At 45.7% G+C, this 22,870-nt stretch overlaps 1 protein-coding gene across 3 annotated transcripts in view; it reads left to right on the top strand.

Moving 5' to 3' along the window:
* mboat2a (membrane bound O-acyltransferase domain containing 2a) overlaps positions 1–22,832 on the top strand; it is a 38,960-nt gene extending 16,128 nt beyond the window's left edge. Inside the window, exons 2-13 of one of the 3 annotated variants that reach the window (XM_035532791.2) lie at positions 121–266; positions 4,605–4,682; positions 9,051–9,146; positions 11,006–11,061; positions 13,483–13,537; positions 14,059–14,242; positions 15,911–16,103; positions 16,358–16,461; positions 16,548–16,612; positions 17,015–17,147; positions 18,109–18,260; positions 18,797–22,832. In XM_035532791.2, coding sequence (XP_035388684.1) covers positions 121–266; positions 4,605–4,682; positions 9,051–9,146; positions 11,006–11,061; positions 13,483–13,537; positions 14,059–14,242; positions 15,911–16,103; positions 16,358–16,461; positions 16,548–16,612; positions 17,015–17,147; positions 18,109–18,260; positions 18,797–18,968 — 1,434 coding nt within the window. In that variant the 3' untranslated portion in view covers positions 18,969–22,832. The remainder of the gene's footprint in view (positions 1–120; positions 267–4,604; positions 4,683–9,050; positions 9,147–11,005; positions 11,062–13,482; positions 13,538–14,058; positions 14,243–15,910; positions 16,104–16,357; positions 16,462–16,547; positions 16,613–17,014; positions 17,148–18,108; positions 18,261–18,796) is intronic. The other 2 variants (XM_081721639.1, XM_081721640.1) reach the window with 2 other exon arrangements.
* The last annotated feature ends 38 nt before the right edge of the window (positions 22,833–22,870 follow it).

Genomic DNA, 22,870 nt, shown 5'->3' with positions numbered 1-22,870 from the left:
AGATTTCTTTCTTCATTCTGTGTTCTTTCAGAAGAGAGAAATGACTCATCACTTTCGGTATCTCGTGCCCTGACTTTCTGTCTGTCGTCTGTTGTTGGCTCGTCCGGTCTGTCTCTTCAGGTTAACTTCGTGGTCTGCCAGCTCTTCGCCCTGTTCACAGCCTTTTGGTTCCGGCTCTATCTGCATCCCAGTAAAACCAGTCCCTTTATCCGACATGTGGTGGCCACACTGCTGGGCTTCTACCTGGCCCTGTTCTGCTTTGGCTGGTAAGTATGCATGTGATTGTGTGTGTGCGCGTGTGCATGTGCGTGTGTGTGTGTGTGTGTGTGTGTGTGTGTGTGTGTGTGTGTGTGTGTGTTTGTGTGTGTGTGTGTGTGTGTGTGTGTTTTCTGTTGGTACTCTGGGTGCTTTAATGTTTTAGTACCCTTTATATCATTTCCATTCTGTATCCAGATAACAAAGCCCTTCCCTGTGGTCTCTTGCTGGTGTACAGCCTGCTTCCCTGGGTTCCACTTCTCTAAAATTGTTTGTAGGGTTTCTGTAAAGCCTCATGAACTGTTATCTGTTTTGACAGAACTACCTGGCTGTTGGATAATAAGGTCCAGTATGACAGACAAGTCAAAGCCAAACATGACTGTGCTGGAAACCACCCATGTAACAGCTGCCATAAACTCTCTGAAACAGTATAGGAGACATGTATTGCATTCATCTTCTGAAACCATCAAATAGACTCAGCTTTAAATAGCAACTTAGGCAGTGGTTAAGGTACTTGACTTGTAATCGGAAGGTTGCCAGTTCAAGCCCCACCACTGCCAAGTTGCCAGTGTTGGGCCCCTGAACAAGATCCTTAACCCTCAATTGCTCAAGTTGTACTCAGTCATAATGGTAAGCCGCTTTGGATAATAGCCTCAGCTAAATGCCATAAATGTAGATTTAAAGTAAATATACATTAGTTTAGTGTTAGAACTCTGACTGACCTTACTTCAGAGAATAATGAGCTATCAAAGAAATGTTACTAGCTAATCACTTCAGGAAAAAAAAAATCTTAGCAGCATTGATGTCGAATTATATTTGCTGATGTAATTTCTGACCAGTGGATGACCGCGGATTATTATTATACTATCAGTTTCTGAGGCACAGCTGTGTTGCTGGAGTTTGTTCATGCATCAGCCTCACTCACTGCCATGTTGTGAGTAGTCCTCCTCCCAAGAGGACACAGGCACTCCTGTAGTTACAAACTAACCACGAAGGATGGATAACACGACAGGGCCATGGCAAGAGATGCACTACAGTCTCTAACTGTACATATCCAAGTCGTTTCTAATAAACAAGGATTTCACATGTAATTTTTTGTTTTTAATTTGCAAGTTTTTAAGTGTACTTCAAAATGCTACAGTGCACTGCTGAAATGAAGCCACTGAGCTTTATTAGCAGATATCACAAAATCTTAGCATACTGTCTGACTCTATAATCTTCCTGTCTCTGGGAATATGCATTAGTGCACAATAACACTTTTACACTTGTTAATGTTTGCTAACAATCACTCACTTTTATTGTTGCACAGGGATCAGTTCTAGTGTGATCATGTTCTAATGGATGCCATAAACCTCTTCAAATGACATACCAGTAACCACGTGCTCAGTGAAGATTGATTTCAGTTGTGCATGCCAATTTTACACAAAGTTACGATGGACTTTTCTGTCTTAGTCAGGAACTCCTGATCAGAACGTCCCTATCAGAATTCCGTTTCAGAAAGTTCTCCTTCTGAAAGAACATACAGAGTAGAATTTTGGGGGCAGTGGGAATGTTATCCAAATGGCTTATTTATCTTCACTAAAAATCAACAAGTTCTTTTTTTTTTTTTTTTTTTTGCTTAGTATTGATGGCATGTCACCATCAAAGGTTGTATGATGGCTTATGTGACCTCAAGTCCTCCGAACTACTAGCCTCTGAGGCTTCTCTGCTTTTGTGTCTGCCAAAAGGATTATGGCATTGGAGTCATACTGGTGCCTCAGCTGGAGAGGTTCTGGACGTCCATGCCACTGGCAGTGCCTGGTGAAATCTTACATAGATATGTGAAGACCTTTCAAACTGCCCCATTTGCCAGTAGTGAGTCAGTTTCCCCAGCAGTCCAGAGGCAGGTATGGACCCCTGGAAGATGCTGTTTAGTCCAGAGGCAGGTATGGACCCCTGGAAGAGGCCATTTGGTCCAGAGGCAGGTATGGACCCCTGGAAGATGCTGTTTGGTCCAGAAGCAGGTATGGACCCTGGAAGAGGCTGTTTGGTTCAGAGGCAGGTATGGACCCCTGGAAGAGGCCGTTTGGTCCAGAGGCAGGTATGGACCCCTGGAAGATGCTGTTTGGTCCAGAAGCAGGTATGGACCCCTGGAAGATGCTGTTTGGTCCAGAGGCAGGTATGGACCAATGGAAGATGCTATTTGGTCCAGAGGCAGGTATGGACCCCTGGAAGAGGCTGTTTGGTCCAGATCAGGTATGGACCTCAGGAAGAGGTCGTTTGGTCCAGAGGCAGATATGGACCCCTGGAAGAGGCCGTTTGGTCCAAAGGCAGGTATGGACACCTGGAAGAGGCCATTTGGTCCAGAGGCAGGTATGGACCCCTGGAAGAGGCTGTTTGGTCTGCTTCTGCTTCCTGGATTTGTGTGAGGGTAAATAAGTTCAGAAACCAGGAAGTGGTTAGCTTTTAGTTTTCTGTGTGACTTGTTTAGCTGTTGCCTTTGGGGATGTTCTTGGGTAGTGTTGGGACTTGCTCAGCTCACTCCGGAAAATAAATATCGAGCCATAGCACCCAATCACAAACTCCCTCACAATCTTAAGATGGTGTTTAACACTACTGGTGAGTTCTACATTGTAATTTCATATGTGGTCTGTAATCTGTGCATTTAAACTATATATTTGGCAAGAAATTATGTAATCTGTAACAGTTGAGTCATGGAGAGACTTGTCCAGACCTGTTCTCCTTTGGGATTTTTAAATGAGACTTGTGTTGTTTTGATGTAGAAATGCAGTTTGGGTTTCTGGTGTAATTAAGTCACAAGCAGGGCAAATGACAGTGTTATTGAAACTCAGGATTATTTGTTGCAAATTCCTGACTAAGAGCCATGCCTTAGTTGCAGTGACTAAAGCAAATGGAAATCCCAACGTAATACAAATGTTAATCTGTCAGCAAATATTGAACCCTGACCAGAAAACACAGGATTTCTTTCAAACAGTGTGAAAAGGGGAAGTTCCATGTAACTGAGTCCACCTACGGGGCTACATGCGCTGTATTGGGTACAGCCTCAGGCCACTAGGAACTTTTTCATCTAATTACTTTTTTAAGATATATTTGACAAACTTATCACCAGCATGTAGGATGGTTTCTTAGAAATATTTTTTGATGTACAAGATCTATTTTTTAACTTGATAACTCTGTAATAAGTTTTTCTTGCACCGGTTTGGCAACAATTAACTGCGTTTTTTTGCTCACTGTCTTATTTGAGCTGTGTTACCTGTTGTTGTTGTTGTTGTTGTTGTTGTTGTTGTTGTGGGTTTTCATGCCATGCTATAATGATGAATGTTATTCATTGATGTTACAACTTGAAATGTTATGTAAATCTATAGATAATTTTGTATATGTGGTTACTGTGCAAAACAATTTAAAGAATTTGTTTAATAGAGTCAGAAACTATTTAAATTATTAATAGTTTTATTTATATACTTTTATTTTTATTTAGTTATTGACTTAATTAAGTCACACAATAAAAATGTATTGGCTGTGGGCACTTTTTATGTCATAGAATTCGTTTCACGGTGTGAGCTCTGGATAGTCATAAACTTTTATTTCCTGTGTATTTTACACCAGCCTAGTGTCTTCCAGTCAGATTTGTTAAATGATAGAAGGCAGTGTAATGGACTAATGTTTGCTAAACCAAGTAATTAGTGGGTACAGTGTTTGGTTGAACATAAACTACTGTGTATGAAGCTCTAGTCACTAGGACAAGGTTCAACAGTTGTCCCTTGATAAATTTTGGAAAATAAGAACCAATTAACTCGTTAATAAATAAGACCCAATGAGATGATCAAACAGCTCTGTCTCTAGAAGTATCAGTCCTGAAAAATCAAGAGACCTTACTAGCTGTTCACATCAGTGTGGCCCACTGTATCGTGTAGCGCGTTAGGGAACCACATGGTGAGGGAAGATTACCAGTGTTACTAATAGTCCGTCTGTCACCAGCTGTTCATGGATGGGAACTGGCTTGTACAAACTTCATTGTGATGCTCTAGAATAGGCCATATGACTGGGAGAGGACCTGTGGGGACAACTCTGCCTCACCTCCCAGGATCTTTCTGATATCACAGCCCTGCTGTGCTTAGTCAAATTAAATGCTTGTTAATATAAATCGATTAGTATGGACTGTTTAGCAGGCTCAAGATGACTAACGTTGGATGCTGGCTGGGAAGGTTCTGGGATGCGTTGTCATTTACGCTGCGCTGGCTGATTGAATCTCACAGCCCTGTTGTACTGGCCCTGGGAAGAGACCCCGCTGAAACATTGCCAGTTCCAGTTCCTTGGTGAAACTGGCCAACTCCTGTGTTTTGTTGCAGGTATGCCTTACACTTCCTGGTTCAGAGTGGGCTAACATATGGAATCATGATCTTCACTGGGGTGGAACACATGCACAAGTGAGTACCGCCACCAGCGATCATCTACACTAGGGCTGACCAATACCAGTACCTTGGACTTAAAACCGACACCAAAAATGATACTTTGACACCCTTTTTTCTTTTTGCTTTTTTGCTTGTAAGCTCAGTATCATTTTTAATTGCATAATTCAGAAGATAGATCCTGTATTCTTTCTGTCTGTTTATCTTGTGAGTTTCTCATTATAACATTTTGAAAGTAAGTTTCAAGCACGGACAGAAATGGTTTTAGCACCTTTTAAATTTGCATTTAGTCTTCTGGTGGTCTGTAGATACAAAGCAGCTGAGAAAGAAATTTACTTAGCAAATTTCTCCTTTAGTGATGTTTTATTTCTTTGCTCTTCTTCAAATGCTAAAACAAGTATTTTAACCTGATGCACGTTTAATAAGAAAGTGAATTTTGACTTACATGTATGAATATGACGTACATGAATATGACATGTAAGCGAAAGTCCTCTTTAATCCACAGATCTCAAAGAGCTATAGTCATGAGCAATATGCCACTCAGACTTCTGATTGGCTGAGTGAAGATTCCTTTAGTTCTTATTACTTTGAGAACTGGGACCTAGAGAAATGGCTTGTGTCTGTGTATGTGTCTCTGTGTGTGTGTATGTGTGTGTGTGTGTGTGTGTGTGTGTGTGTGTGTGTGTATGTGCGTGTGTGGTGGTGTTGACCACAGCTTCTGTAACACCCCTATAAAGAGGTTATCCCAACTGATCTGAAGGCTCATGACACATGTTTATGGTCTCCAACCAAGTACGGCTCAATACAGACTACTCTTAACACTGAGTTGAAATAGATATTTGGGCCTCCAAAGTTTAGGATGTAAACTTTATGGCACTAGTAGACACAACGCCACTGTGGATTTTGAATGGGGAGTTGTTATTCTGAAGCCTTTCTTGAAGTCTAGAAGGTTCAGTTCCACAACAGTCACACCTTCCAAGGTTGAAGGTTGCATGAGTGCTAGAACACTCCCAAGACAGCCTCCCTGAAAGTAAGCAAAAGGCAGGTGTGGCTCAACACAACCCTACGCAAATCGGACTGGTCACAATTTCTGTGATGAGGTCACTGGTGACTAACTTTTGAAATGTGAGAACTTACCAGGGCAGAGTTTTACCTTCAGAATATTGACTCATAGTGTGTGTGGCAACCAGATGTTGATATGTGGTGGTAGCTGTAAAATTTGGAAACTTCAGCAGATTCACTTTGTGACTTAGCTTAGCAACTGGTCAGACAGGCCTGATTTGTGTCAGTGAGCTTAAAAAAGCCAACATTCTCATGATAATATGAACCCTGAGAGACTGGCAAAGTCATACATTTTTACCTCTCACTCTATGAAGGAACATTCGCAAGGTTGTTGTTTACATGAGTATACATTACCAACATATAACAAATTATGTCCCCTTAGTATTCCTTTAGCAATCAGGCATCATGTGGTCACTTAGTCATCGGTTGTTCGTTTTTTTTTTATACCTTTTTAAAATCTCCATGTGAAGACTAAGTGCGGTCTTAGTCAAAAATCAAATAATTACTTATTGCGTTTTTAAGTAATGGCTTGCCATACTGAGCTTTGGAAATGGGAGGTTAAAAGGTTTAGTCTAATCCTGATGAAAACCTAGCTACCTTTAAAGGTCATACACTTTGACACTTGCATATAAAGTATGTATTTTCTCTCTGGAATGGACTGTATTCTCTGTATAACAGACATCCTCTCCCTCCATGGCACTGTGAAATAACTGAAACTGGTGACTTTGCTTTCATGGACATCTGGGAGCTTACCCACACTAGCCTCCTTAGCTAACAAGTGAGGTAAAAAAAAAAAAAAAAGAAAAAGAAAAATTTGAAAGAAAAAAGTCATAAGATGAGAAGAAACCGAAAGGTGTTAAACCGCGGCGAGAACACCTGGAGTGAAGGTGCGGTTGTGTCCATAGGGCTGAAAGATGTCGTGGGGCAGCGTTTGCACAGCTCTCAGCTGCTCCAGTCTGCGATATGAGAGAAAAGGAAAGGAGGGGGAGAAGATGCACGAGGTCGTCCCAAAGCCCACTCCTCTGCAGGCCACTCTGCAGCAAGCCCATGGCACTGGCCATGCTTGCTTGGCAGCGTGACAGCCCCAATTTGTGCGCCCGGCGACACGTTTACGGCCGGCCCGAGCGCTCGTCACCCGCCTGGCACGCGCGGAGGACATTTCCAGAAGGCCGGAGCTCTCTGCACCAGTCATGGATCAGCCCGGCTGCTCTTCCTAAAGAAAGCCCCGCCACTCCACTCGAAATCCTCCCACGCACAACGCCGTTTTGAGAGCGTCTTGACTGTCAGACCGTCCAGACCGTACCGACCGACGTCGTTTCGAAGGCTAGTGTCCGAAGAATTGCAGAGCAATTCTGGGCAGGACGTGGCGCCGGGTAAAGAGAACTCTCAGTCCCGGGCTTTGGAGCACCTTGGCACATGAACTGCGGCATGGGGCAGCCTCTGTGTAGCTTCGCTGAGGCGACTGCCAAGGAAATAAGCCCAAGACTTCATGCTGTGCTCTACCTAAGGCACCACAGATGAATAGATGCTATCGATCAGATCAACTTTCCTTCCATGCCCTGCTGTGTTTAGACCCTGCTGCCTGGTATTATGCTCCTGGTAGGAACACACACAAAGCAAGGAGATGAATCGCACACATCTTTACTGCTTAAATTTGCGCAGCCTTCTGCTTTCCTACAGCTCCTGTAACTATATTAGGTGCAGTACTCTAATTTAACAAAGAGAACATATCAGTCCTTCCTGTTACCGCTAGTTAGTGTCTGCAGACGTGAACAGTATATTCCGTAATGCTCTGTTCTGAGGTTAGTGAGCTTGCAGGTTAATTTCAGATGGTGGCAACAGTGTGAAATGCCTCAGTGACAGCATCCGCGCATGTAGGCCGTGAGCGAGTGAAGCGGGCACAATGTGCGCGCCCGCTTGACTGTATGTCCGTCAGCCTTGGGTAGCGCCCAGAACACTCGTCGTGCCTGACCAACCGCCAAGGAAACACGAATGTTTACATGCTTGCTTGTCATGTGCAGAAAGGCAAATTCCTGATGCCTCACTGGTCACATCAGAGCTGTAATGTGAACTGTGTGGCTACATTTCCCCACAGAGCCAAGGCTGTTTATGGATGCCCAAAATGACGATTCTAAATCTGAACTGTGTTCACTGCACATTATGCTAATGCATCACAGCGGGCTGTTGCACAACAATGCGTTTATTTATACATGGTGGTGACATCTGTGTGTCAACGGCTTTCCCTTATGGTAGCTTCCAGTCTTTTAATTCTCACTTTCTAATTGCCGATTTAAAGGCTGCGTAGGCAGCGTCACGCTGGTACAGGATGACCATGCAGCCATCACCTGACTCGCTGGGACACGGCCCTTATCAAGCCTTGTGTATCTACCACGAAGAAAGAGAATGTGATTCTGTGTGTTATGGAAATCAAACGTTTGGGTGAACCCGCTGAGCCCCGGTTCGTTCTGCGCGCGCCCTTCCGCAGCTCTGTGCGGCGCGCCGTGGCCCGTGCCTCCGTGTAGGAGGTAAGGGCTGGAGCCTTCCTCCCACCGCCAGAACAAGGCCTTCCACAGTCAGGCCGCCACCTCATAAAAGCAGCCAGTGTTGAGGCCTGGCTGGCCGCCACCTCCGAGCGCTCGGAGCAGGGCCATGGACCTCTTAGCCTGGCATTGTCCTGAGAGAAGGACCGAACGCCCACAACCCACCCCCAGTGCAAAGCCTTGGAATCCAGCTGGGAGGTTCCTAGGCTTGTGGCCTGTTCCAGGCTCACGTTCTCTGGAGCTTGAGGACAGACGTTTAGGGGTTTAGACTGAGGCCAAGCAAAAAATCCCGAAGATGTTTGGTGTGGTGCGCTGGGGCAAACTGGACAATACTCTGTTGTGATGCAGACCTCACTGCCAACCTGTTTATCTTTAGATTCTTAAAGCTGTCGTGTCATTACTTTATTAAAAAGAGCTCCTTGTCGTGTTTCTGAAAAGGAAGACAATTAGCTAATTAGCCCAGCCATCTTGTATAAATGAACATCTGGAAAATGTGTGATTATGTCATCAAAGCAAACACCTTTCTGGTGATAGAGATGTGATAGACACCCTTCTATTCTGTTCATGCTAATTTTACTGACATTGATTAATTTTGTTGCCTCATTTATATGAATTGACATTACCTCATTTAAACTGTCCAAATGGTGTCCGTCTCCTGTTGGTCACTTGATGCCTGTCTGTCGGTGAAGGACGGTAAAGCCTAAAGGAGCTCCACTCAGCTGAGGTCTCCCAGCCAGAGCCTGCACTCCTCACCATGCCCTCCCTGTTCCCCTCTTCTCTATAGGTACTCTTTCGTGGTTGCCCTGGGTTACCTCACTTTCTGCCAGATCACCAGGGTCTACATGTTTGACTATGGCATGTATTCGGCTGACTTCACTGGGTAAGTACTCCTGGCCAGGCACCGTGGACGCTATCCAAACATGTCCTCACGTTGCCGTTAGTGGCAAGCGTGTCAGGATTGTTCCAGCTGTATGACTCTCAGTTACAGAGAAAAAAATATAAAAGCATAAATGAAAATACATAAACATACATACCAGTTTTTAAAAATGACACCTGATCCTTTCAATAATACACGATCAGAAAGACAGCAATGTTTAGAAAGGAAGGTGGACAGGACAAAAGGATTAAAGCTGTAGAACACAGAATTAGTGCAGCGGTCCTTGTAATCTGGTGTTTTTGTTGTGTATTCCGAATTTTGAGGTTGTGGGTTCAGTGCTATGGAACAGTCCATCATCAGTGTGGTCTGCAGCTTCTGCATTTATCATTGTCCAGCCTGGGTGGTAGAAAGGGTTCACTTATATCTTGTCAGTGAGCAACAGACCATGTCGTGCAGTATCCTCCTAGATCAATATACAGTGCCTTCCATAAGGAACACAACTGTTGTTTGTTTGGTTTTGTATTATAGCATTTTGAAATATAAAACTAAGACTAGGAGGCGCATCTTGGCCCTATAACACAGCTGTTTCCACTTCTCTTTTGCTTTGGCAGTGGCTTGCTGGCATCTCGCTATATTAGTGAGCACAGATCAAACTGGTGAGAAATATTAGGTTACAGGAAATAAGTGCTTTAAAAAGCCACAGTCCTGGGAACAGATGAGCTGAAGATGTCACCGTGTGAGAGCGTGTTGGGATCGGCTCAGCGTGACCCCATGCTGGCGTGCTTTACTGCCTTTCAGGGCACAGCGGGCGCCAGGTGTCACTTCCAGAATCGGGGAAGCTGAGCTGTTTTCCAGCTCCATTGCAGTCCTGAGTGCAGTTTTTGCTGTTGTTTCATAATAAACCCAACTACTGAGGAATTAGCCAGAGTCCAAATGATTGTGGGTGGGGCTAAAGAGGTGTGGCATTTCCACAAATACAGCAAAGTTGACTTGCATTTCTTGTGAGCATAGCATTTATGCTTGCTAAAGCCCACAGCCAAGGTGAACCGAAATGAGCTCGCTAATTCCTGTAAGGACAGCCGTGACTCATTTACCAGCAGATATGAAACCCTGAGAGTCAAGTCTATTGAAAGAGGTTTTCATTAGGAAAAAGGAAAAACCTCTGTCTTTGTAATACGCATGATAAAGTCCCACTCTAATAACTGTCTCTGTCCACCCTCGACTTGCGTTCCAGTAAAGTGTCCTGTACATGTTCAGCCTTCCCCCGTTGCTAGCTAAGACACAAACCTGGCTTCACCTTTAGGAACGTGCCAAAAGCTAGCGAGAGTAGCTCAGAGACGAGCTACTCTCGGTAAGGTGTGTTAAGGTGTGAAAAAAGGTAGTGTGTTAAGAGGTAGTGTGAAAGGGAGAGAGGGAGAGGATAAGATTCTTACCTTTGGGCCAATGCAGCAGTGCTAGCCTTGTCCTCCCCGGGCAACACAGCCCTCTGACTTCGTACGCACTCATCACCTCGGGCCCTCGCCTTCTCCTTCAACACAGCCCTCTGACCTCGTACGCACTCATCACCCCGAGGCGGCAGGAGGGGAAGGGGCTGGTGCTGACCCCTGGGTTAGGTTGAGATTAGCTTCAGGTTAACCTAATCTCTTGGTTTATCCCACATCCTGCATTTTGATTTTCTCAGTGTGTTTAACTGCATTATAAAGATAGATGAGCTAAAACAGGCTCTGTATGTTTATCCCTGAATGAACTGCACTCATACTCACACAGTCTCTCTTTCTCTCTCTCTCTCTCTCCCTCTCTCTCCCCCATCCTTCCCTCTCTTACCCTCCTCTTTTTCCTTCCCCCCTCCCCTCCTACCCCAGGCCAATGATGGTCATCACACAGAAGATCACGAGTCTAGCGTTTGAGATCCACGATGGTGAGTGAAGCTTCTGGCAAACCTTTCCCCTTTTACATCAGTCCAGTCTGACTCAATCTCCTTCCTCCTTTCAAACTTCTCTCTTGAACCGTCACAGCAGGACACAGTCCACATTATCAGATGGCCCCTGCTCTTTCTCTGCAGGCAAAAATGTTATATGGATCTGTGAGGCAGAAAGTAACTGGCCTTGCTAGAGCGAATCATATGCACGGGCACGTGATGCTCCGTGGATGCCCCACACTCTGGTGCATGCTGATGCATCTTTCCCAATAATGTTCCTTTTGTACTGCTGTGATAAATTGCACTGTTGGCACCTCGGATCTGGAGTGAACTCCTCCATTGTTTCTCGGAGTACTGTGAGTCCATGGTGCGGAGACGGTGCTTCCCGGGGCACGGTCCCATCGCTCCCCCGGATGCTTGCCGCCGTCCCCGTGCCATCTCAACTCCGTCTCTATACTGCCTCAGTGGCATCTCTGTACTGTTGCTGTGCTCTCTCTGTGCCGTCTCACTGCCGTCTCTGTGTCGCCTCTGTGCTCTTGTGTCTGTGTGGGGCTCTTAGCCCAGCGCGGCCAGATAGGCCGCCTCACCCAGGAGAGGCGGAGGGGGTGAGTCATTTCTGTTGTCCCAAAGAACAGCATGAAAGAATCCCAGAATCTCTTGGAGGGATCTGGTTCATTTGGTCGGGCTGAGATCAGGCTAGCCCAGGCTAGCGCGGGAGCTTATGCAAGTGCCTTCATCAACCTGTGTGCACAGGAGTTGGACAGGCGGTGACACCCTAGTCTGTTGGGGAATGACCTTTGCCCTCTGACAAGTTATCATCTGTCTGGTCTTTGTCATCATATAACCTCCATGTATGCTGTTTGGTTAGCTGCCAACAGGTGTATGATGAACCAGAGGCATGTCTATGTGTGCACATTAGTGCACCTGAGTTCTGTCCTGTACTGGCATAGGCGGCCTGGCAGATTGCCTGGTTGGTCTGCTCATCAGTGCAGTGGCTGTGATGAAGGAGAATTGACTTTGCTCATTTTAACCATGACTAAACCCCCACCACACTGGCCAGAAAGGAGAGCCCCGACTGCTACCAAACGCACTAGCAAGAACATGAAAAAGTATACACCTTTGTTTCTTAGGTCTTTCATTCCAGTCAAGGTACCCAGTCCATTAACTCTGGTTGGTTTAAAAGGCTTTTAGTAGTAGAGAATAAAACTCCAGGCTTTTGTTCATTGTTGTAATTTTAGAATCACGTGGGTACCTAAAAATGTGCTCTGTTGTAAATCCTGAAGTATTTAAAGAGCTTACTGTAAATAGTTGGAATTCTGGCCCTGAGATGTCATTTTCCCTTCCCCCAGGGATGGTGGCACACTTTAGACTGGAGTTAAAGGAAATGGGACCATCAGATATGTGCTTGGTGAATGCAGCATTTTAGCAGAGCCTTTCTTTCCCATGTCCTTAGAGTCTGTGCTTCTCAGGACAGAAAGTTGGGCCCAAGAACAATGCCAGAGCCTCTAACACATGATGCAGTCACATCAGCATTCTGCCACCATGAAATTAGTCCGTTCAGATGCACTGTCTTGCGGGTTAGTTTGGCTGTCGTGTCAGTTCCTGGCGGTGTCAACAAAGATTACAATCACCAGAAGAAAGAGTCTTAAGCATGAGATGCTAAGAATCAAATGAGAATTGAGGAGTGGATGAAGGGTTATTATGATTGCCAGATATTCAAAGCGAGCACTGAGCTTCTGGAAGTGTCTTCTGCTAGTGTCAACTCTGTCTCAGCTAAGCAGGCTTCCATACTCCAGGGAGGGGACGCACAAGTGGTGCTTGGTTTATTCCCCCGTGGGTACAGCTCTGATTAGGCTTTCAGGAGTGCAGTTTTGAGGAGTGCAGTGTAGCTGCGTGCCACCATCCATGTACTCCTGGACTAGCGACTCCTCCTAATGGGAATGGTTATAGGAGCCATCCAATAAAGCCAACCCAATAAAGCCAATAATGCCACACACGCGATTTCCCTTCGTTTTTGTCACAGGCTGACTGAACTTGCCTGCTGTTTGTGGGGCCGGTTGATACGACCGGGCCGAGCGTGTGGGATAGATGGCAGACGGGCTTGGCTTCGTGACGCTAGTGCTGTTGGCTTCTTGATGGTAGCGCTTATCTGTGCTAGTTAGTATATTTGTAGTTCTCACACATAGTCATTGCATTAGTCCTTTTAAGTGTGAATTGTAATCATGTAAATCACTGGGGGAATGAGTTGGAAGGAGTGGGGAGTGTATACGTGTGTTTGTGTTTGTGTGTGTGTGAGAGAGAGAGAGAAAGATCACCTCACTTCACCCTAATTGACTGCATCTGCTACACTAGAAGCTGAATGATTCTCCGCAATGTAGGCTAGTCAGTGACGTGTGTGCGTGCATGTGCGTGTCTCCTCAGGTCTAACCAAGAAGGAAGAGCATCTGAAGCCCAGTCAAAAGTATCTCGCTGTAAGGTATGTGCGAAAGGTATGTTTGTGAGGCGATGGCATACTTACACGCTACCTAACTCTTCCTCACCCCGTCACATTAATCTGCCTTCATTATGCCCCGGTGGGAGTCCTGATACCAGCTCAGAAGGTCCCCCATCCCCCGCTAGTAAAAAGATCAGCACTTTTTTATATTGCGCCTAACATCAGAAGCTCACCTAAATAAGCGCAATGACCACGAGGAGTTGTGACCTTGTGTTCCTGGCCAGAAGAATGAGTTCTCAGCCAGTGTTTTCCATACCCAGCCTGGCACGTTTGCCTTAGGCAAAACACCTCTGGACCGAAAGGCTAACACTAACGCCCAACATACCTGCTCAGATGCTCAGTAGTGCAGCGACAACCTGACACGTCTAATCCGTCTTTTACTGTCTCCCTGGGTGAGGTCCTGTGGTGGAGGAAGTCACTGTAAAAAGCATGCCTTCCCGTGCATGTTTGCAAGCTGTGTTGCATTTAACGACATCAGCCATCTGTCTGCTCACGCGATGCAGGAAGATGCCCAGTCTGCTGGAGTACCTGAGCTACAACTGCAACTTCATGAGCATCCTGGCTGGGCCCACGTGCTCCTACAACGACTTCATTGCTTTCATCGAGGGCACCGCCTACCAGCGCAGCCTCCCGGAGACCAACGGCAAGGAGAACGGCAAATGCAAGCAGAGTGACCCCTCTCCCAAGGTAGTGGGCCCCTGCGTGGCCCTCTGGCTCCCCCTGCTGGCCCAGAAAATGTGTTGCCGAAACTGTGGAATATGAATCTGCATTCGATCCACAGCGCTAAAGAGGTTAAAGTTGTGCCTATACTGGAATGTCGTTGCTTTCCTAGAAGTATGTTAGTAGCTGGATTTGTTCTCCCTGGCGAAAGATAAGTTTGCAAAGATTGCTAGAACAGACATGAAAGTGAGCAGTGGCGCTGCGTGGCGGTGAACACGTGCATCAAATCAGGAAAATCTTGTTCTGTCTGGCTGTCAATAATTGCCTCTGGACTCCTGTTTCCAGTGCTACTCTGCTGTCTGTACCTGTAGGTAACAGTTGGGGTTTGGAAACGAGCCTTTAGGAACCTTTAGGCGTACAAGCCTTCGAGAGGGGATCTCAGTGCGACACCCATGAACAGAGGGAGTTAGCCCTGCACTCCGCCGTAATGATGAATGTGGTCTGCACTTTCTCCCTTCCTGTCCGTTTGACTCCGTTTGGCTGACACCACCGTGGGCCTTTTGTGAGGGCGGGACCTAATTCGAAAGTGTTAGGGATTTATACAGGTCAGTAAAAAAGCTCGGAAACTCCTGTAGTCGAAGAGTTTTCAGGACGGGAGCAGCCATGGGCCGGGCTTTGGCATAAAGGCCCAGGTTTGAATGAGAAAGCGGTTTGGCATGCAGTGATAACTATTTTATCCATTAGCATCTCAGCTCGTTTGGCTTCAAACTAGTGACGTGGCCTACAACAGCTTAGGAGCCCGAGACTGGACCTGAACAATATGGACAAATATATTTTATTGCATTCTGCCATTGCAGTATGGCTCGAGTTACAGTCGAAGCTTTGATGAACCTTTAAATACTGTTCTGGTTTAATTTGATCCAAATGATACATTTTCTGGATCAAATGAGTGCCGTGGTTCATCTAAACACCCGCGAGCACTCGCCTGGAATGTCCCAGATGGGATATAGTGCTCACAGCAAAAAGTAAACAAGTAAATAAATATAGACGGTAAACAGTAAAGAAAAGCTGCTATTTCTTTCTCTGTGCTACAAGTATTGCAGAGGTCATATTGGCAAGGATGAGTCGCAAGTGATGCATTATACAGGCCTGTTGGGAACTTGAAATGCTTTTCGGTCTGTTCTCCCGCCTATGGAGGAGCAACAGGTCCACATGTGAAGATGGAAGGTCAGGTGCTGCGGTTGGCAGCGCTGGGTGTGTGGTGGCTGGAGCGTTTCTGGAGCCAGTAATCGGCGCAGGCGCAGTGTGTGTGCAGGTGGCGAGGGCTCCGAGACTGAGCACTCCAGCACTTTGACCTCTCACGGGCGGGGGACGTGGCTAGACAAGGAGTCGTCCTGGTCTGGAGTTTGGTTTAGGACATACATTACAAATATTTCTTTCATGTGGGGACGTAAAAACATGTAGACCTGGCCAGACTATAACATGCAAGAACTAAGACGTTATTAGTTCTGGAACTAGATAGTCTCGATTATATTTTATCAAGGCACGACTGTGTTGGACACAAACATCTTTCAAGGGTCTTTCAAGCGTGCTTTGAATGAATGAGGGTTTCAACACGCTGGAGTTGATGCGCTGTGGAGGTTTCTGTGTGGTTTGCGAACTGACTGGCTAACTGCGTCCTCTCCCCCGTCCCAGAGAGACGTGATCCTGAAGCTGGGCTCGTGCGTCCTCTCGCTGCTCATTTACCTGACCTTGCACAGGGTGTACCCGGTGGAACGCGTCATCGAGGACCCCACCATCACCTCGCAGCCCTTCTACCTGCGTATGCTCTACCTCTACCTGGCCATGGTCACCCTGCGGCCCAAGTACTACTTCGTGTGGACGCTGGGTGAGTGAGGCGGCGGCCCCGGCACCAGGGGTGACGGCCGCTTGTAGAAATAGTCTGCCATGTGCGGCGTGTTTTTGTTGTACTGGTGCTGTGCTGCCCCCTTGTGTCCCAAGAGGGAAGTGTTTACGCCCACATGTCTGCTACAAAACCACACTTGAAAAGGGGAGGGAGCGCCAAGTATTATAGATTATGAATGAATGTAGTGCTTTCAGTAAGGAGATGTAATTTATGTATTCATTTCATGTGCTGCTTAGCTGATGCCATCAATAATGCAGCTGGCTTTGGCTTCAATGGCTACAACAAAGATGGTTCTCCCAAATGGGACAAGATATCCAACGTGAGAATTCTGGACATTGAGGTATGAGGAAGCAGACAGGGGTTCTTTCCAATCTGTTCTCGAAGCCCAGACGCTGAAGCAGTTTTTTTTCTTCCCATTAAACCCAGTTTGCAAGCAGCTTCAAGACATTCCTTGACAACTGGAACATCCAGACGGCACTTTGGTTGAAAAGGTACATGCATTGACAGAGGGCTGACCTTTGACCTGTCTGATTCCCTGCCCCTCTGCATGTGTTGAATCCCTATGCATGTGCGCGTGTGTGTGTGTGTGTGCGTGCGTGTGTGCGTGTGTGTGTGCGTGTGTGTGTGCGTGTGTGTGTGCGCGTGTGTGTGCGCGTGTGTGTGCGTGCGTGTGTGTGCGTGCGTGTATATGTGTGTGTGTGTGTGTGTGTATGTATGTGCGTGCGTGTGTGCGTGTGTGTGTGCGTGCGTGTGTGCGTGCGTGTGTGCGTGCGTGTGTGCGTGCGTGCGTGTGTGCGCGTGTGTGCGCGTGTGTGCGTGTGCGTGTATGTATGTGTGTGTGTATGCGTGTGTGTGTGTGTGTGTGTGTGTGTGTGTGTGTGTGTGGTCTGTAGGGTGTGCTATGAACGCTGTCCGTACCACCCGACAGCAGCCACCTTCCTGCTCTCTGCCTTGTGGCACGGCGTGTACCCAGGATACTACTTCACCTTCATCATGGGCATCGCCACAACGCTGGCAGCTCGGGCAGTAAGTACAGCTGACTAGCAGAGCAGTGGGGGAATGATGCATGATCCACTTTTAAGCATATATATATATATATATATATATATATATATATATATATATATATATATATATATATATATATATATATATATAATTTTATTTATTTATTTTTTAATTAATGCTTTGTTGTTGTTGTTGTTGTTGCTTTGGGACTGTGGTTTCATGGGACAAATAAACCAACAAACGCTCTGAGGAGGACTTGGAGTCAAACTGTTTAGTTCTGGTGGATGGGTAGGAGACGTGGGCCAGTAGGAAGCAGCAGGTTTTCCGTGCTCAGAGCAGTGAAGCACCGCAGGTGTCGTAGTGCTGCATTAAGGTCTGCACTCCATCCACTCTGTTAGCCCTGTTCTCGGCACCCCCCCGTGTCACTGTGTCTCCAAAGTGCTTAGATTCCGATTTTTCTTCCAGAAGCATTTCTGAACTTCTGTTAAAAAATTATTCTAAGCTCATTTTTTGGACTACTAGGCACATGCGCTGACGGGAATTTAGTTTGGGATCTTAGCAACACGCCTACATTGATTATTTGTAAACAGCAACCAGACAGAGAGACGGGACACTGTTAAAGAGGGAGATTTATTAACAGAACAAAAACTAACTCGGAGAAAGCACTAGGCTAACTAGTCTGGGTTTTCTGTGTTTACCTTCCATCCTTCCATCCTTTATCTGAGAGCCTTTTGTTTGCCTTGATTTGCCCCGTGTTTCTTTGCTCAGTGCAAACTACTGCTGCAAACAAACTAACGGTAACTAGCACACAAAGACCAAAGTGGATCAAGACAAGGCGATAGAGGCACGGGGGTAAGTGCAAGGCCTCGCTCCAAGAGGCCATGAGACTGCGCGTTTACACTCCAGTGGTGAGAAGGCAGACAAGCCGTAGTGCCGGGGGGGAGGTTTGGTCTCTGTCTGATTGGCTGCTTGGCTGCAGGTGAGGCACAACGTCAGGCAGCACTTCCTGGGCTCCTTCGGGCTCAAGCTCTTCTACGACGTGATCACGTGGGCCAGCACGCAGCTCGCTATATGCTACACGGTGGTTCCGTTCGTGGTGCTGGCAGTGGCACCGTCGCTGAAGTTCTACCGGTGAGGACTTTGTCAAAGACGCACCCACTTCAGCCAACACCGAGCCAATCCTGTGCACTCCTCTTGTACGTCCATTCAGAGGAATGGACCATTAAGAGGAGTCAGGAGCGGGTAGAGGAGTTATGTACTCCCACAGGGAGATGCTTCAGGAAGGGCTCTGTCCTCCACAGCCACACTCCAGTGATCAGACGGCTTTCGGGCCATTGCTTGTAGAGAGCAGAGGAGTGACTGCTGAGTTTATGGCCCCTGGCAAGATAAAAGAAATTTATGACACTCATTTGTAGGGTTAGTAAATGTGAGCATCTCAGAAATTAATGCCAATAAACAACCAGTTTTTTTTATTAAGAGTTTAAAAAGCTGAACCATATTTCACTGGTGTCATATTTAACAGTGCTTTTACCCAGTTATGTGTGAACCATCTGAAATGCGCATAACGCCTGAATAGATCTTTCTTGCTCATTCTTTCTTTCTGTCTCTTTTCTCTTTGTCTGTCTCTCGGACCTTTTCTCCTATTTCTCGCTCCCTCTACCTCTCAGATCATGTTACTACTGCTTACACGTGACTTGCGTCCTGCTGGTCATCGCCCTCCCCGTCAAGCGCAGGTCCTCCCGGGAGAAGCTCCAGGAGAGCGGGAGCCATGCGACGGACGGGGCCGCCATCCCCTCCAGCACGGACACAAGCCGCATCCAGAAACAGAAAACCACGTGAGGGCCTCGACGCCTCACCCTCAACCCCCCACCCCTCACCAACACCACCCCCCCTTTCGCCCCACTGTGGAGAACTCGCACATGGAGTCCAGGGTGGACACACTCTCCTCCAAACCCAGCCAGACAGGGATATTACCGAACCAACGACTGCAGGCGAGCGAGGTCAGCGACCCTCAGGCGTCCGTGCCGGGGCTGAGTGCACCTTAGTCCGCAAATGAGGGAAAAAAAAACAAAACAAAAGAACCCTCCCCGACACGTCTCAACCGGTTTGCGCCATTCATCGGTCAATTGATCCGCTAATGGGAGGAAGTGGGAAGAGACGTAACTTAACGAGTACAAGCGAATCTGAAGTTGCCTTAAAAACCCTCTATCTACTACGTAACGCTCACCAAGCGGCTGCCGCACAAAGGTCAGCTCTCACAGTACTTAGAGGGTTTTTGCCATCGTCTGTCCAAACAATGCACCCTCCGTGCGATGAGTCTCTTCTCAAAGGAGCTACTGGGGTTTCGATCACAGAATGGAACATTGTGTGATGCCAATCTCTGAACAGCCTTAGGTTCCTGTCTATAGCCTTTCTGTTTGATCGTTGTGCTTTCTTTTCTTTCCGTCTGTCTAATCGATTCATATCCGCTGCCGTCTTGGGGGACCGTCTTCTCTCGTCTGTTGACCTTCCATGTGGGGCTTCTGCTGCGTTTCACCATTTCCTCAGGACTCGGAGGACACAGCTTCCAGTGACTCTGCCGCTGCAGTCATTATCAGTTGACCTCACAGGAAGCGCACTGTACCATGTGATCTTGCAGCATGGTGGTTACTAACGCAGGTCTTTTGCAGTACAAGCGCACTGTATGTGGGTCAGGATTTCTACTGTACACTACTCCACACTGAAAGGAAAGGCCACTGCCCTGTGGTTTACTCACGTTGCTTTTTTTATGGTACAGGGCTTTGCTTTGGTTATAGCCTGACCCAGTGCAGGGAGATCCTCAGTACTTGGATATTCGGCTGCAGAAGCTTGATCTGCTATTCGTTAGCAGTTGGTGCGAGCAAAGGTTGTCCTGTGCTTTGGGCCCTCATGAAAGTGCTAAGGAAGCTTCTCCTTTTCAGTCCAAATGCGTTTTATTAATTGTTATTTTTGACCATCAGGGCCTTGCACATATAACATGCAGTGGGAATGTGTAGTGTCTGGGAATCTTGTGACCAGAAAATACCTTGAGGCGAGGTGGATTTCATGTCCTGGTGTTACGCTGCACTCCAGTGTTCATGACAAGTGATTCTTGGATATTTTTAGTATTGGGTGTGGGGACAGAAGGTCTTGGATGTCTTTATTAATGTTGTTTTTCTTGAGGTTGTTGATATAGAGGGATAATGTTGATACTCTCTCCCCTGTCCAAGAAGTGTCTGTAACGTGATCTTATCTGGGGTCATCTAGTGAATTTAAAGAACACTAAATCCAGAGTGCCCAACTGATTAGTATTTTCAAAATTTCCAAGTCTTTAAATATATAATAGTGCAAGACCATTTTGCAATTAAAATTAAATTGTTAGTTATATTATGTGAATTGTTTTTTTGGTTATTGTTGCTTGGTTTTTGCATCTGCTAAAGGCTTTTTTGTGCTAATCACCAAGGTAGTTTGAAGCCACAATTACGGAATTAGAAAGTCTTGTAGAAAAGTTACATCAGGCCATTATACTTTTAGGTCTCTTTCAGTTTTTCCATCAAATACATGTATCCTGCCTGGTTAGGAGCCATTGTAGTAGTTTTGGTGTTATTTACTATCAGCACAAATAAATCCAATGTGTGTTTACTTAGATCTTCTAGAGATGTGTGTCAGAGTGCATGGATGTGAGGGGGAGTGCATCCCCCTTCAAGTGTGTCCTTCAGTGTGTCAGGGTCCACTCTACCCTATTTACAGCAGTCCATGATTGTGGCTTTACACCTTGTGCACAGCAGGCAAGTAAACAAATCTAAATCGGAAAGGTTTAAGAATTTGTTCGATTTTATTTTGTTAATTACCTTTTCATAGCAGAGCTGATTTTTCTTATAATTGTGGTCTAACTGCCCAAAACACCAAAGGGAAAGAAACAAAAAATTTTGTCTGAGCAAGATAAACTGTTCTGACTAGGTAACCAGCACATCAATGCAAACCTGCTTTCACATGTCCAAAGTGCCAAATTGTTGTGTGACGCACACGTGGTATGTCTGAAACGTACACACTCGCTTTGTTTATACAGGCTGTATATGACAGGGTTCACGGTTTTGCACTAAAGAAATTGAAAGAGTGATTTATTTCGTCATGAAAGAAAATTATTTTTAACATAGAGAAATACAATGTAAAGGTATGGAGAGCTTTTCGTCTCTCCCAGTTTTTTGCACTTTGGACAGAAATGAAGTGGCTCAGTGCTAAAACAGACACACTGACGGAGTGGCGCGCAGGACAACTGCGTGCCGTGTGCTCTTCAGAACCCCGACTTCTGTCAGACTTCACTCTAAGCGTTCCACTGAGTACAGCACCCAGCGCCAGCGTCTCTGCCACATATTGCTATACCGTGTAAAGAATCTATTTTTGGTTAATAAAGACCATTACATTGTCAGTCTATTTGCATCTGAAGGTTTTTCCCTCTCTCTTGTACAACGGCAGGTGGGGGAGGGGCAGCTGTCTCTGTGTTTTTGGAGTATATGTCATGTAAAGTTGTTGTTGTTGTTGTTGTGGTTTTTTTTACAGTATGTTTTATAATTTTGTATTTGTCTTTATAGGACCCCCTCGATGTGTCCATTTGTTAAATTCAATTGTAAATGTATTTAAAACTTGTTTAGTATAAATGTCCAATGACTATTTGTTGAAAGGAGCGCTAACAGATTTTGTTGATCGGACAACAACAGATTTCCAGAGCTTTGTTGAGGTCCATGTCATTAAAATCAGAAACATAGAACAGCCTTACTCTTCTATTGTAATTCAGTTCTAGTTATAATTCTCAGTGAGTCATAATTCAAAGTGTTTTATGACTGTTTTTATGAATGTGTTAACAAGCTACTGTATGTTTTCGGTGTCTTTCATCTCCATCATTTACTAACGGGTCTGCCGGGTGTCTTTTCTGTGTCTCGTTTAAATGTGATGCGTGCCGTCTGTACCTCTAACACTTCGGTCTCCAGAATGAAGCTCATTTTGCTCCATTATAGTTAGTTGTTTACTGTTGACAGGCTGCTTCACCCTCTCCCTGCTCAGCCTTTAGAAAGCGTAACACACAGGACGGTGTTGAGGAGGGCAGTGATGCTGCAAATCACTGCAGCACCAAGGCTGATTTTTACTTACCCACATCGAGTACATAGTGCCTCCACAAATATACAAAAATATACCTGCACACTAAGAAATAGAGCCTAAAAACTCACACATTTCACTTTTGTTATATTTACCCCCATTGTGTGAAAACCAAAGGCCCAATTTAACACTTGTGTAAAACCAATAGCCAGTAATTGAGATCCAGTCACTGATGATTTTACTAAAAATGCAGTGTTGTATCCATATTAATAGGGTTAAGTGGGAAAATCTAACCTTTACTCTTCCATATGTCTCCAGCCATATGGAATCATGGTCACTTTATATTAAGATTAAGATACTGACTGAAGAACAGTCTTTCTTTGAATATGTCATTGATTGTGTATTTTTGTTTTTTAAAGTCATCTCTAGTCTGTTGGAATGGAATGTGTGTTTCTTTTCAGGATGCAGTACAAGCTCTACTAAGTGCTTTGACATTGTTCAAAGCCAAAAAGTTTCATATGGTTTCTGTACTTTATTTTATTGTTATTTTATTATTTTTCCACTATCAGGATCATGTCACATGGAAAATAAACCATGTTTGCCTTCCCAATATTCATCTGACTGCGCTCAGTTTGTTTGCTTTTCTCTTT

Source organism: Electrophorus electricus, chromosome 10, assembly GCF_041902795.1.
Source record: "Electrophorus electricus isolate QZ-2024a chromosome 10, ASM4190279v1, whole genome shotgun sequence".
NCBI classification, from domain to species: Eukaryota; Metazoa; Chordata; class Actinopteri; order Gymnotiformes; family Gymnotidae; genus Electrophorus; species Electrophorus electricus.
Note: the sequence above shows the minus strand (reverse complement) of the source record. Positions and strands in the feature narration are given on the sequence as shown.